Source organism: Maniola jurtina, chromosome Z (assembly GCF_905333055.1).
Source record: "Maniola jurtina chromosome Z, ilManJurt1.1, whole genome shotgun sequence".
NCBI classification, from domain to species: domain Eukaryota; kingdom Metazoa; phylum Arthropoda; class Insecta; order Lepidoptera; family Nymphalidae; genus Maniola; species Maniola jurtina.
The window spans coordinates 2,234,316-2,249,358 of record NC_060058.1 but is presented as its reverse complement, the minus strand read 5'-3'; the positions used below and the strand labels follow the sequence as shown (position 1 = coordinate 2,249,358).

Below are 15,043 nucleotides of genomic sequence, written 5' to 3'. Positions count from 1 at the left end.
TTGCGTCAAATGTAGGTAGCATTTGACACCGGCCAGGTGGGTGAAGCGTCGACGTTTTATTACAAGTATTCTGACCTCCAATAACGGCAAGTCTGTGCGGCCCGGAGCAGATCCTTTGGCGCCAAGTACCCCAGCACTGTTAGGGCCAATTCCTTGGGCAGTAGGGAGATGAAATCTCTTTGGAACAGCGGCTCGATCGACTTCATCATGTAGCGAACGTGGCTTGGAGTGCACAAGTTTATGAAAGCATCTATCGCTTGAACTTTCTCACCGTTAGACCACTGTAGGAACCTGTGAAAAAAACAATAATTTTACTATACTGAAAATATGGTTTACAGATGCAAATACAAATATATTTTTTTATTTTGATGCCAATCAGATAAAATCTAAGTAGGTAATTGAAAAAATAGGCCTGACTGTCAAACTAGGAGGCCTGTGTCTCGGAACTCAGTGTCTTCCCTTAATCTAAAGATATATGATGGCGGACGAGCAAAGAAAAATAACAATACTGTATGCAAGCAAAATATGTGTTTGTATATACGCGTGTGTAATGTTTATGTATACATATTTATAAAAGAATGTGTGTTTCACATTACCAAGGCTTCTATAGCTCTAGTTGGTAATCCAACACTTTTATCCAAGATAATATACTGCTTGTCTAAGAACGTTCGTGGGGTATGGATGTGAGGGAGGTGACAGCGACGTCGAGAGCTTTGATTTTCACGTCAACTATCTCCCTCCCGCAATCCGTGCCTAACTGCACGAGCCATCACAGTGAAACTTTATATCTTTCGATAAGTGATGACCTCATTTATATTGAGAACAATGTAGTGCAATTGAAATAGCAACTTCGCCAACTCACTTGACTTAACTTCTCGTTTCCAGAAATACTGAATGCCATGTTTTCATAAACAAGATCGGGTTTAAATGCACACAAATTTACATTGAAATCCTTGGTCACAACTTACAATGGCATACATCATGGATCATGAAATTCTAACGAATCAGTCAGGGTCTTTTCAGAATATAAATAAACGGCCCAAGTGCGAGTCTGACTCGCGCCTCGAGGGTTCCGTTCCATTTAAAAGAAACGTATAACAGGTGTTTGGTTACATTTGCCTACCGACTCAAAAGGGTCTCTTGATAACCGCTGTTGATATTTGGTATCGCCCCCCCCCCCCCCCCCCCCACCTAAAAAATTTTGCGCATGCATTTCTACTGTGCATTTTCCTTTTGCAATTGGAAATCAACAATTGAACTAATTGAACTTTCATCTATACTTTATACTAATATTATATCCCGGAAAATCAAAAATTTTCCACGTTATTCTTAAAGGTCCATCCGTTTAACCGATTTATATGAAATTTTTTCCCGGAAAAACAAAGTGTTCCAAGGGATTTTAAAAAATCTTATTCCAAACGGACGGAGTCGCGGACATCACCTAGTTTACAATAAGGTTGGGAAAGCATTATTCAAAACTAATACTTAATTTCATAGCTATACTAGTACTAGAATAAGGAGGTGATGAACCGATGGACGCAATCGTCATAAGGGTTATTTACCATTTTGATACGGAACCCTCGATAGTACCATGAAGAAATATGTGATATCATGTATTTTCATGAGGATGCTCTACAATTCACATAAGTAGGTAGCTGGGGAGTCTAATACCGAAGTTTTTGCCCAAATACAGAAGAACACCGAGTTAGAACGATCAAGCAGCGTAAGATCTCGTACCTATGTATTTTTTTTATTATTATTCCGATACAAGTTAGCCCTTGACTGCCGTCTCATCTGATAGTAAGTGAAGATGCAAGATGCTTCCAAGTTCTTCCATCTTCTAAGATAGAAGCGGGCTAACTTGGAAGAGGTATGGCTGTTTCATTAAACCCATATCCATGATTAACAGTTTGGACTGTACTGAGTGTTGATATGTCAGTCAGTCAGTATGGCCTTTCATACACTAGATGATACCACGTGGATTCAGGTTTTCGAAACTTCTGTGGAAACTCTTTGAGTTTCAGGGGCAAAAATAGCTTATGCCCATCTTCAGGGTGCAAGCCATATCTGTACTTTTCGTGAAAATCGGTCGAAAGTATGGGCTGTGAATAGGGAGGAGACACATTTTCGCATTTATAATATTAATATGGATTAACTTGTGAAACAAATCTTCTATACTTACCTAGTTCGTTCTTATCCCGCTTACAAAAACTAAACAGCAAACATTTTGTAGAATGCTAACGCAGTTACTACTGGCTACCTACTCGTACTAGGTAATGTCGCTTTGTATTATATTACATTCTAAGAAGTGATTTGAGACATTCGTTTAAAAGAATGCAACTCAGCATTATTGTTAGAGTTGTCATAGACTAGATGATACCCACAACTTCATCTGTGATGTTTTAGTTTTATTAGAAATCTCGATAGATTTTCTGTAAAACCTATCTTTGTGGGGGATCATTAGTTTCGAAGATTATTCCGAAGATAGTCCTACTACGTACAAACTAACTTTACCTCTTTTTAGGGTTCCGTACCTCAAAAGGAAAAGAACCGGCCAAGTACGAATCAGACTCGCGCACCGAGGGTTCCGTACTCGGGTATTTATTCCGATATTTTACACGATAAATCAAAAACTATTATGCATAAAAATAAATAAAAAATCTGTTTTAGAATGAAAAAGTAAAGCCTAAATATTATTAGTGCAAAAGTGTGTCTGTTTGTCTGCTAGATTTTGATGTTTAATACAGAGATAACTTACATCACGGGGAAGGACATAGACTATTTTTTATCTTGAAAATCAAACAGTTCCCTCGGGGTCTGAAAAAAACTAAATACATGCGTACGAAGTCGCGGGCATCATCTTATTACTTAAAAAAAACTAACTATGCATTTCAATTAAGAAAACCACCTTTCAAAAAAATCTATTCGAATCGATCAAAATTAACAAAAAAACTAAATTTTATCAATCTACTAAACTACATTTTATCGGTGGGAGGCTTTGGCCGTGGCTAATTGCCACCCTACCGGCAAAGCCGTGCCGTCAAGCGATGTAGCGTTCCAGTACGATGCCGTGTAGAAACCAAAGGGGTATGGGTTTAGTAAAAACTGCCTTATTCCTTCCAAGTTAGCCAGTTTCTACCCTAGACTGCATCATCACTTACCACCAGGTGAGATTGCAGTCATGGTCTAACTTGTATTTGAATAAAATAAAATAAAACCTCTTACCTCTGCAGCCACTGTTTCAACTCTGGCGGTCCCTGAAGGCTGGTAGCGTTTGGCAGCGAGATATTTGAGTGGATGGTGGGCCATTCGGATCCAGCGCTGGGCATAACACTGCCGTCTGGGCAGAACTTCTTAGCGGACTGGGGCGGCGGGGGTTCATAGCGCCGTTTTCTCTGTAACAAATGTTTAAAATGTATTACACAGACAAAGAACTGTCTCAAAATTAGACTGGGATCTATAGGTAGAGTGTAGGAGTGTGCTTTGCTCACACTTAAAATGCCTCTAGCATAAGGGTAAAGCGGAGCCCTATTATCTTCACTCTGCTGTCTGTCTGCCTCCTGTCTGTCTATCCCGAGTCTCTAGCTCGCAGATGTTTGTTTTAAATACAATACAACAAGAGTCCCTACAGCCAAATATCTTTCTTGAAGTCATAAAGGAAAATATATATTATATAATAGCCTGTGTTAGTGTTTAATTATTAACGACAAGTAAATAATCAAACATTAACGCTGACCTTATCAAGTTTATTAGTCAAGTTTGCAACAGTAAAGTATGGGCTATCAGTTGATATATTAATTTTACTATACAATTTCCTACCTGCGAACTGTGGGGCTGCGAGGATGTTGACACAATATTCACTAATTAATTAAAACTCTTCATCGATTAAAACTAAGCACTTCAAATTTTCTCTTGAGTGATTTTTTGTTTTTTTTTTCTTGTTTTTTGTTTTTTTTTTGCTTTTTTATTTTCTTCTTGTTTTTTTTTTTGTTTTTTTGTTTTCTTATTGTTTTTTTTTTGTTTTTTGTATTTTTTTATTTTTTGGTTTTTGTTTTTGTATTTTTTTTGTTTTTTTGTCTTTTTTTTTTTTTTTGTTTTTTTTTTTTTTGTTTTTTGTTTTGTCACTTTAGACGACGTCCGGGCTATACTGAATTGCCAAAGTATGAAGATTTTAAGGATGTTTAGCCATACAAAATAAAAGATTCATCTCAAATAAACGTCTGGTATAACTTTTCAAGTTAATATACGATAAATAAACGTATTTCAACTTAAGAAGTCAACCAGGCTTTAGAACTTTATAATTGAAAAAAAACTTGAATTTAGTCCACCCACGCGGCCATGCCCGGACGTCGTCTACAGTAATTTAAGCTCCATCTTAGTATTAGGTTCCCTATTAGATTCAGTTCCCTACTCCGCTACCTCATAGATAAAAACAACTTGAATTTGATAACTTTGCAACATTTTATAGCGTAGAAAGAGTGTTTATCTTAGCTAGTAGATGCCCACAACTTCGTTCGCGTGGAAACTATTTTAATCCGGAATAAAAGCAGCCTATGGGATAGAAGTTATCTATGTACTGAATTTTGTCAAAATCGGTTAAAAGGATGGGCCGTGAAACGATCGATTATATACTACTAATATATATAGTATAATAAGGAAACTGGCAGACACACTTTCGCATATTTTCTAATGTCGAATGTCGAAAGGTCCACTATTATGATTAGTCTGTGTTAATTTATATTAGCTGATGTAGCGACATCGTGGTAGATTTTTTTTGATTCATCGCCGGCCCACTACTGAGTATGTTGTAATATGAATTAGAAGGTTTAGGACCTAAACTACAACTGACTACGGATAAGCATATTTTGAGTTGTAAACAATAATTGATATGTGTTTTTACTATATTGTCATTTTAAATCTTTATTTTACTAATATTCTATACTTTGCTTGTGAAAGTCTACATATGTCTTTCTTAACTTAATATTTTAATCTTGACTTTTTATTTTATTTAATTTAATGTAAGGTAATATTCATAAACCAGTTTCAGTGTATAAGGCTCATCGGACATTATTTCAACAAATTGCACCTACATTTCATTGAATAAATAAATCATTCATTCATAAGACTATGACCTAAACTTTAGTCCACACTTGCCAAGTGTAGATTAGCAGTCTTCACACACCTTTAAGCACATTATGGAGAACTTTCAGGTGTGCAGGAAAACATGGTGTTCTTCACCATTAAAGCAAGTGGTATTTGATTGCTTAAAAGGCAAATAACTTCGAAAAGTTTGAGCATAAATAGGCAGCCTAAGGAAACTATTAGATAGACTGGTAGTTTCCTTCGGCTGCACCGCCGCGGCAGTCAGGCGTCAGTGACGCTGCCCTCGAATGACGTTCCTTACATCTGCATAGTATAGTTCGCGTAAAACTTCTTGGCGGTTGAGTGAATAGAGTTTACAAATTGCACATCACTTAGACTTTACAGTTTATGTGTGAGTAATGTGACGTAGTGTGCGTAGTCAAAGAACTTAAAACAGAAATTAGCTGTTGTCACACGTACAGTGGCGATGGGTAACATTAGAAATGTGTCAAACATTATAAATTATACAAGAGGATACACGATTTAATTTTTTAAATAACTCATGACTATATCGAATTGTAATCTTTCTATTTTAGTTTCTAATTCTATGGTGTAGCTTCTGGCGAATCCACATACCAACCCGCGCAGCTCCCCTATGACACCTAGTTACCTAGTCATTGCGCAAAAATTTACGAAACCGCCAAGAAAATTTACAGAGACTAATATAGAGTCTGACAGGGGAATCTACAGAAGCGTCAGACACTGCCGCGGCGTCATAGACACGGGGCCACTGACGTCACTGACGCTCTACTAGAAAGTCTACTGTCCCTGTGCAAATAGGCCTTAAAATTTATTATTTACATAATATAATTTGACTTACCCATAGCCTTTCGTCGGGTTCCGGTTCATCATCTTCGTCGTCGTCCTGCAAATATCTGAGATTAGCATATCAAATAAATACATTGTAAACTCTTTGCAACGCTGAGATTTTCTTTCGTCATAGAGAGAGAGTATCAATGTATTATGGGTTTAAAGTAAAGAGTCGTGCTTCGATAACGTCTGATACCTCGTTTGGGAAAATAATGAGAGTCTAAGTTTCTAAACAACTAGCATGACTACTGAACCCTACCTCATGCGTGTTCTGACACGCACTTGACTAGTTTTGTTTTTGTGCAAGGTCTGGAGAAGCTGGGTTACTCTGTGGCGACTAAATTAAAATAAAGGTGAATGCTTTAACATAGCATCATGCCACAGCCAAGGCCTTTACAAGAAAACACCTCAGACTAAATCGCAGTGTTTTTTTTTAAATTTATAGACTAGCGCTTGGTTGCAATCAGACCTGCTGGTAAGTAATGATGCAGCCTAAGATGGAGCGCGCTTGCCTGGATACACATTTAGTATTCACTCTTAGCTTAGGTAAAGGTATTCAATAGTACAAAACATTACAAACCAAGAAACCTCCTCTACATAAATCCTGAGATACTACAATATATTTGTTATCGCCAAAACTCGCAGATTAACAATGCATACTTTGACCTCTAAAATGGCGCTCATCAAAATTTTAATATATTCTAACTCGGATCTTAAACATTTAATTTTTTTGTGTGTGGCCTCAAATCGCGTGTTACGTTATCAAAGATTTATTTATCTATATTTCTATCCATCACAAGAATATTAAAATTTAAATATTATATTGTTTTTAATCTAAATTTAAATATATTGTTTTTAATCTAAATTACGGATCTGAATGTATTGCTATCCCTTTCAAAATGTGCCCTACGGAAAAGGATAGCTCTAGATTCAGAACTTCAATTTATAATTATAGGTTGTTCCGGCTATACTCACGTATTTAGTCAATGTAAGCCCGACTAGTTTCTATAGTTATAATGGAAATCACTCACGATAGTTGAACATTAAAACTTTAATTTAGTTTAGAGATTATGTTTATAGGACAGAATTAGCCCTCGATTATTAAGCTCTACCAATTTTTTTTAACTAATAACAGATGATACTTAAAAACTTAAATCAATGGTCCGGTACACACGGTAAAATTAAGGTTATATGGTATTTATATAATTAGTGATTCGTAAAACTATTAAGGAAAATAGTATTCCCCGTAAAACCATCAACATTATTATCAAATCATAAAATATAAACAAGAGCGACCTAAATAACTTCAGTCCAAATTAAAATTGGTATTTTAAAACTAATTCATATTCAGTTGGCATTAACAGAATTTGCGCAAAGAAATGTATTAAAAAATATTTTGAAGTAAAATAATATTTTTAATTCAATACTTTTTTTTTTCAAATTTCTAGTCCACAATTCCTCAATGCTTGAAGACCAAAGTTTTCGAACAGTGAGTGCATGTTGGCACCACAGTCATCACTGATGACATGTGATCTCTAGCTATTGGCCGCATAAGAAAGCTCAGAATCACTGAGCGGACAATGGAGGAGTTTCTCTACATGATCAAATCAGAAATGAGGAAATCCGTAGGAGACCCAGATATAGCTCAACAGGTTGCGAAGCTTAAATAACATGGGCACATAGTTCGAAAAATCAATGGACATTGGGGTCTCTAGGTGCTAGAATGGAGAGTGTTGGAAGACCCTCCCCTAGATGGATATACGACATCAAACGAGTCGCAAAGAGCCCCTGGATGGTGGCGGCAGACCATGGGATGTGGAAGTCCCTAGAAATGGCCTATATCCAGCAGTGAATGTCATCGTTTGATAATGATGATGTCTATAATTATTATTATATGGTTAACTAGAGGTCACAATAAGCGTAGTCATCCCTATTCTTAAGTAGTTCATATAGTATAGCCAAAACTTTTACCTCGTGTGATGACAGGCAAGTGCACCACGACTCCTCGTTGATTTCGTCATCAGAATCGTCGTCGAATTCGTAAACCTGAAACAAATTTATAATTATACGCTAGTTTCATTGGCTTATTTATTTTGGCCCCCGACAAGGTGTGTCAAGGTATCTGTGTATCTGTCTGTGGGATTGTAGCTCCTAAACGAATGTACCGATTTTGTTTTTTTTTGTTTTTTGTTTAAAAGGTGGCTTGTTGCTCGATGATGCCCGCGATTTCATCCGCGTGGATTTAGGTTTTTAAAAATCGGGGGAACTCTTTGATTGTCTGTGATAAAAGGTAGTCTATGTCCATTTCCACAACGCAAGCTATTTCTGTACCAATTAAAAGAGACACACAACCACGTTCATGTGGATTTAGGTTATGTAAAAATCCTGGAAAACTCTTTGATTTTTTAGGAACTTACGACTTAGGTCAACGTAGCTGTAACAATTTTCTTTTTTAACTACATAGGCAGCATGACTGCAACCACACCAAATAGTTTCATACCAAGAAGATTTTCAAAAATTCCATCTGAGCGAAGGCGGGGCGGCTCAGCTAGTATTACAATTATAGATCTTATTAAATACAGCGTACTTAACACAATGTAATGTTGGGTAAATATTCATGTACAATAAACAATCCTTATCTATTATGTATTTACTTACTTCTGTGCCTCTTTTATTATACGCCAATTTAAAAACATTGTGTTGTACTCTTATCTCCTTTAAAGCATATAGGTTATTATTGAATGAGTGGCCTATATTCCGCTCACTGTGGTGCGTGCGGTAAGCAGCGTTGACCCGAGTCAGTAACTGGATGGATCTGAACTTGGATCGAACTCTGCATTTTGTCAACACCCCAGATAGAATGTTTAGCCGTGGGTACCATTGTTATCATTAATATTAATAATATTAGTAAATCTGATTATTATTTTTAGTTTCTGTTATTTCATTCATTGTTTTTGTTATTTTATTTTTATGTTGTTTTCGTTGTTTCACTTTTTGTAAACAAATATTATAATGTGATGTGAGGATTTGTAAAATATTGGAGAGCCTAAAAATGTTGAAATTGTATTCTAAATCGAGTAATATTCGGAAAGGACTGAGAAGTGGGAACCCGACCCATTATAAAGGAACTTTAAACAATATGATAATTTAAAGAAAGGAGTCCACCGTAAGCAACGTGTGTATCGTGACGACGTAAATTGACTTATTATTTAGTAGTACAGAGGTTGTAGTTATTTATAATGCTTACAATGTAATAAATGATTAAAGATAAAACACATTGTGATAACATTTTATGAATGAATTTTACATCCACATACATTCCAATGTTAACTGTTTAAAGATACAATGTTTTCTAATGAGCGGTGAGAGCCCAGTGGTTGAGACGTATGGCATTCTATTCAGTAGGTCAGGAGTTTATTCTGGGCACTAACATCTAATTTTTCGAAGTTATATCACAAAATATCACTTGCTTTAACAGTGAAGGACAAGTTCGTGAGGTAACCTGCCTTAGAGTTCTCCATAATTTTTTCAAAGGTGTGTGAAGTCTGCCAATTGGCACTTGGGCAGCATGGTAGTCTACAGCCTAACCTTCTCATTCTAAGAGCAGACCCGTGCTCAGTAGTGAGTATAGAAATCATCAAATCCATTCTTCAGTTAAAGTTTATTTGGCAATTGAAAAATCTACCCTAAATCAGTATAAATGTGGATAATATGAATAGGTTTATGTAAGCACACTGACTTGAAATAGAATAAAATGAGTACCAAAATACTTACCGAAAATTTAGAGTTTCCGCTGCCGTTTCTCTTGCTGCTGTCATCTAAGCCCAATAACTTTTCAGCGTTAGACGTTGAAGGAACTGTAAAGTCTTTGCTTTCAGAACTTGTGCTCGCAATACTGGAAGCATTAGAGCTGGTCCGACTCGTAGATCCACTCAATTCTTCGCACATATCAGCATCCCCAGAGTGCTCCATCAGATCACTTTTGTAAAGCTTCCCTTTGGGAAAGTCTTTCTTCTCTTGTATGTTACTACTCAATAACTTTTGCATAAAATCCACCTTTTTGTTAGGCGTTGCTTTTGTTGCTTGATACAGTGGTCTTCGCGAGTGAATCATGTTCTTTATTGTGGCATTGCTGCCTTCACAATCTTCATTCTTGCTGCAGCCAGGCAAGCTAAAGTCATTTGCCATCATATTTGATAAAGTCGATATTGTTTCCGAACTGGAGGCAAGACTTGAGTTAGCACTAGACAGGTTACCGGAGAAACGTGCTGCAGCCGCAATTTCATCATCAACTATCATACTAGAACAGTGCTTTAACATTCTATTCTCCTCCTCAAAGTCCTGCCGTTCGAGATCATCTATTTTTTGCCTAACGTTACATGAGCTGCTTGACTTTTCACCTAATTTGTTGTTGCTACCAGTCTTATTTTCTACATTGTTTTCGTATGAGGTTTTGCTTATTTCAAACACGTCGCACTTAGAATGTGAACATGATGGTTCCATTCTAATTTATTCTGAAAAGAAATGCAAAATAATTAGGTAATTGGTACTCAAAATACTCAAAATTACTCAAATTTAGTATTTGTGATTTATTAACCCCCGACCCAAAAAGAGGGGTGTTATAAGTTTGACGTGTGTATCTATGTATCTGTGTGTCTGTGTATCTGTGTATCTGTCTGTGGCACCATAGTGCCTAAACTAATGAACCGATTTTAATTTAGTTTTTTTTGTTTGAAAGGTGGCTTGATCGAGTGTTCTTAGCTATAATCCAAGAAAATCAGTTATCAGCTCTTTTCTAGTTACTGTAACCTTCACTTGTCGGGGGTGTTATAAATTTTAATTTACACTTGTAATCAACCAATTTAGGAAATATTACTTGTGTTAACAGTGAAGGAAAATGTCTTGAGGAAACCAGCGTACCTGAGAGTTTTCCACAATGTTTTCAAAAGTGTGTGAAATCTGCAAAACTACACTTTGCCCATGCAATGGATTTATGACCTTACTCATTGAGAGAAGACCTGTGGTATAGTGGGCCGATGATGGGTTGAGATTTTCGGGTGACAATTTGTGATTTACAACTTATGCCTTTATTTTGAAATTGATAATTTTTTTATAGCGCAAACTTGCTCTTGGTCAAAATATCACTTGATAGTAAACATTGAAGGGAGAGGGGGTACATATTTATCTAAAAGATGCCCATATTTGTTCCTGTTTCTTAGAAACTTAGGTTGTAAGAATCCACCCAGATTTTAGAAAAAATACACTCTGAAATTTATCAAACTCATTTTATATACTACACTGGACAGCAAATAAACCGGGCCACCCGCTACCTTGGAACTCTGACTCGATTTTCTCAAAAAGTATAAAACTTAGGACTTTCAAAGTTATACCTACAGAAAGTGCGTTTCATAGTGATTATTTGACTATAAATTTATTCTATAGTACCATCAACTTACATTATAATCAAGCAACAAACACAATGCTAACGATTTGCGCTGTTTTGACTAGAGGTCGCGATTTGATTTTTTTTTTTTTACTTTGAGGGTATTTCGATATTTCTTATCATTTCTTTAGTTTTAGTCCATCTTTTGCTCAGACGCGTGTATTTTGGCTACTCTTTTCGGTTAATAATGGATACGACACCTCAGGAAGCAGCTCAAACTGTAGGACTAATTCAAGCAGGTGTTGCGCAACGTGAGGTCGCTCGAAGACTTGGAATCAGCAGATGTTCAGTACAACGAGTTTACAGACGATACCTAGAGACTGGAGCATTCGATCGCCGTCCAGGTACGGGCAGACCCAGGGCTACATCAGCAGCAGATGATCGTTATATCCAACTTACTGTTCTGCGAAATCGCCGCCTCAACGCAGTTCAAGTCCAACGAAATTTGCGTGACGAACGCCAAGGGGTCATAAGTTCAGATACCGTTAGAAGGAGACTTGCTGAACGGAACCTGACCCCAAAGAGAGCTGCAACAGGCCCAGCATTAACGGCAACCCACCGTCGAGTACGACATGAATTTGCTCGAGAGCATAGGAATTGGACGTTAGAGCAGTGGGGTCATGTACTCTTTACTGATGAGACCAGGGTGAGTCTACATGGAAGTGATCGACGTCAAAGAGTATATCGTCGCCCTGGAGAACGTTATTCTCAGTGCTGCATCGAAGAAACTGTTGCTTATGGAGGAGGATCTGTAATGGTATGGGGCGGCTTTTCGTTAACCGCGCGTACAGCGTTAGTTTTCATCGAACCGACGGGCCGTACACGTGGATTGACTTCTCATCGCTACATTACTGAAATCCTCGCAGACCATGTGCTACCTTATGCAGGATATATCGGGCAAAATATGCAGTTGATGCATGATAATGCACGGCCTCACGTTGCTCATGTGGTGACCCAGTATCTTCGCGACGTCGGCATTCGTACGATGGACTGGCCAGCTCGGAGCCCGGACTTGAATCCGATAGAGCATTTATGGGATGAGCTGAAACGTCGGGTTCGAGCCCGGGTACCAGCTCCAACAAAGCTTCCAGAGCTGCGAATAGCAATCGAAGAGGAGTGGAATGCCATTCCTCAAGATTTCATCTACAGGCTCGTGAGGTCGATGAATACGAGGATGCTGGCCGTTATCCGGGCAAGGGGAGGAAATACTAAATACTAACCAAAAAATTTTTTTAAATTTTTTATTTGTTTCTGGACTTAATTATTTTTTCATTTTATGATTACTAACGATTAACATGGCTGGAAAACGACTCTTCCTTATAAAATCCTTACTAAACACTTAATTAATTAATTAATCCCAATGAATTTCCTTTAATTTAATCATCATGAAATGCACTTTCTGCATGTATAATTTTGATAGTTGTAAGTTTTATACTTTTTGAGATAATCGAATCAGACCTCCAAGGTAGCGGGTGGCCCGGTTTATTTGCTGTCCAGTGTAGTTGAACCAGCCCAGCATCACTCTGGTGTATTTTTAAACATTCTTACTTGATGGGCCTATGAGTAAACTTACATGCAAACTCTTTCCAGATCGAGCACTGTAAGCTATATGTTGATAAATGCCAGTGTATATTATGATGTTAGATGTATAATGCTACACCAATATAATATATTATGTTACATCCACACATAAAATAATTATCTTGACTCTATTTGAATAAAAATCTATTCTGATTCTATTCTATAGAAATGTTAAAACAGTAACAATTACATTGTGAACTTACTTTATATGCCTATGTGACACTATTTATGCATGAGTACCTGTGGAGAAATAATGAAATTTAATATTGAAACCATACATGTCACCTCTCAACACTTACAACATTATGATACTAAAATGGTTACTTTTATAAAAACAATTTAGCGAACATAACTATTATTTTTACAGTATAGCCACGATGCCACACATTCTTCATTACTATGTTTCTTGGTTTCAACTAAGAAAAGAACTAGGTACCATGTTTTAACTTGCATTTAAATTCAAGATTTCTTCTACTTCTTTCAATAGATACTTTCTTGGATAGATTCTACTTTGTACTGAACTGAACCACAGTCAGAGACTCATTTCTACAGTTGAAGCTAGATGGAGCTTGTTTATGAACTAATGCTAGATCCAAAGCTTGCTTATAGAATAGGTATCTGCATAGGGACCCAGTTTAATCTTCAACACAACACAAGTCATGCCATTTTCATTTAATATTGTTAGGCTGTATTGGTTTGCTGTCATGCCAGTCATTGCTATAATAAAACCTATTATATAATTTATTATTTATTGATGTTTGCACGATAAATATCTGGATTTATATGATTAATGGAATTAATTAATAAGTTTCAATTATTAAATGTGACATTGGTTATGTTCTTATCTAAGTATGAAGCTATTGTATAAAATTATGTTTACCATTATATATTAAACTTGAAAACTAAGGCCAATAAATCAATGAATCCTTTTTTTTGGTATTACATCAAATTGCAAATTACAAGCCGACATACATACAAGTCAAACACATAACCCACTTTTGGGCTTCGCCACAGTCAGTTAAAACAAGTATTTTTTTATGTGTTAGAGTGGCATTAAAATATATGGTAAACTGTAGATAAGTTTACAGGCTAAGAATTACAAAAGGCTAAATGTTTGCAGAAACTATTAATCATTATACTACAACAATCTATCTGTAATAAGACATGTTAAAATGCTATATGCATGTGTGCTAGAAATGTAAGGAAGTCAATGCTCATTGAATGTTTATGTAGGGGGCAACAAGTTAGGAAGTAGTCAATAGAGATTGAAGACAGAATAGACAATTGCTCCACAATCATCACCTCAAGGTCACTCAATTCCAATCAACCCACTGTCATAATCAAGGCCAAACTAATCTATGTTTCACATTTTAGAGAAAAAAAGCCTCTGACAAAACAAAAACGCATTACGTTTAATAATGCTCACTTGGTCACGTATCACACGTATTTCGTCAGTTGCGAATACAGGAAATCGGCCCATGTGTAAAAGAACCAAAAAAAGACCCACGATATCGGAATAAAGGTGTCCGAGCGTGAGAAGATTTTTTTTTCACGCAGCGCAGGATTCACTTGCACCCATGCTAACAAAAAAAAATCCATAAGCAATTATCCATGGTTTGTGGCGAAATTCACTGACCTTTTATTAAAAATCCATCGAACCCAACCAATGACTGAAGTTATATATCAGCTGTATGCGCAGAAACGCACTTCCAAGTCCCAGCTGAACAGCTCTATCTGGGACTTTTTAAGTATTAGACGTGAAAACATAAAAATGTGGAACGAAAACTAATTACGAACTCTACATCTGTCATAAAACACAGCCTAGGCCACTTACCTGTATTGAATTTGTTATAATGGAAATTTCATTGGGTCTTCTATGAATGTTTTTATTTCACTAACATACTAATTAACAGTTTAAAAAGTCTTGCAAACCTTCAGCGAACTATCTTTTTCATGACCAACACCAGCCAACACCGTGGTCGGCCATCCATTGACATAAACAACTAGAATTGTAGATACTATTAGTCTATGAATGAAAAAAAAACAAAATGTCACTGATTATTTTAA

General features: G+C 36.6%; 1 protein-coding gene and 1 long non-coding RNA gene across 5 annotated transcripts in view; both read right to left on the bottom strand.

Annotated features, from left to right (window-relative positions):
- LOC123880345 (F-box/WD repeat-containing protein 7) overlaps positions 1-14,965 on the bottom strand; it is a 27,106-nt gene extending 12,141 nt beyond the window's left edge. The window contains exons 1-7 of one of the 4 annotated variants that reach the window (XM_045928438.1): positions 14,909-14,965; positions 13,180-13,216; positions 9,727-10,466; positions 7,924-7,998; positions 5,963-6,007; positions 3,226-3,395; positions 76-291 (exon numbers count right to left, since the gene is read on the bottom strand). In XM_045928438.1, coding sequence (XP_045784394.1) covers positions 76-291; positions 3,226-3,395; positions 5,963-6,007; positions 7,924-7,998; positions 9,727-10,455 — 1,235 coding nt within the window. In that variant the 5' untranslated portion in view covers positions 10,456-10,466; positions 13,180-13,216; positions 14,909-14,965. Of the gene's footprint in view, positions 1-75; positions 292-3,225; positions 3,396-5,962; positions 6,008-7,923; positions 7,999-9,726; positions 10,467-13,179; positions 13,217-14,612; positions 14,753-14,810 lie in introns of those variants that run through there. The other 3 variants (XM_045928436.1, XM_045928439.1, XM_045928437.1) reach the window with 3 other exon arrangements.
- On the bottom strand, positions 4,057-4,673 carry LOC123880385. Its single transcript, XR_006799227.1, has 2 exons — positions 4,333-4,673; positions 4,057-4,147 (listed from the first exon to the last, which is right to left on the bottom strand). It is a non-coding gene; the product is annotated as an uncharacterized LOC123880385 (long non-coding RNA).
- Positions 14,966-15,043: the final 78 nt, after the last annotated feature.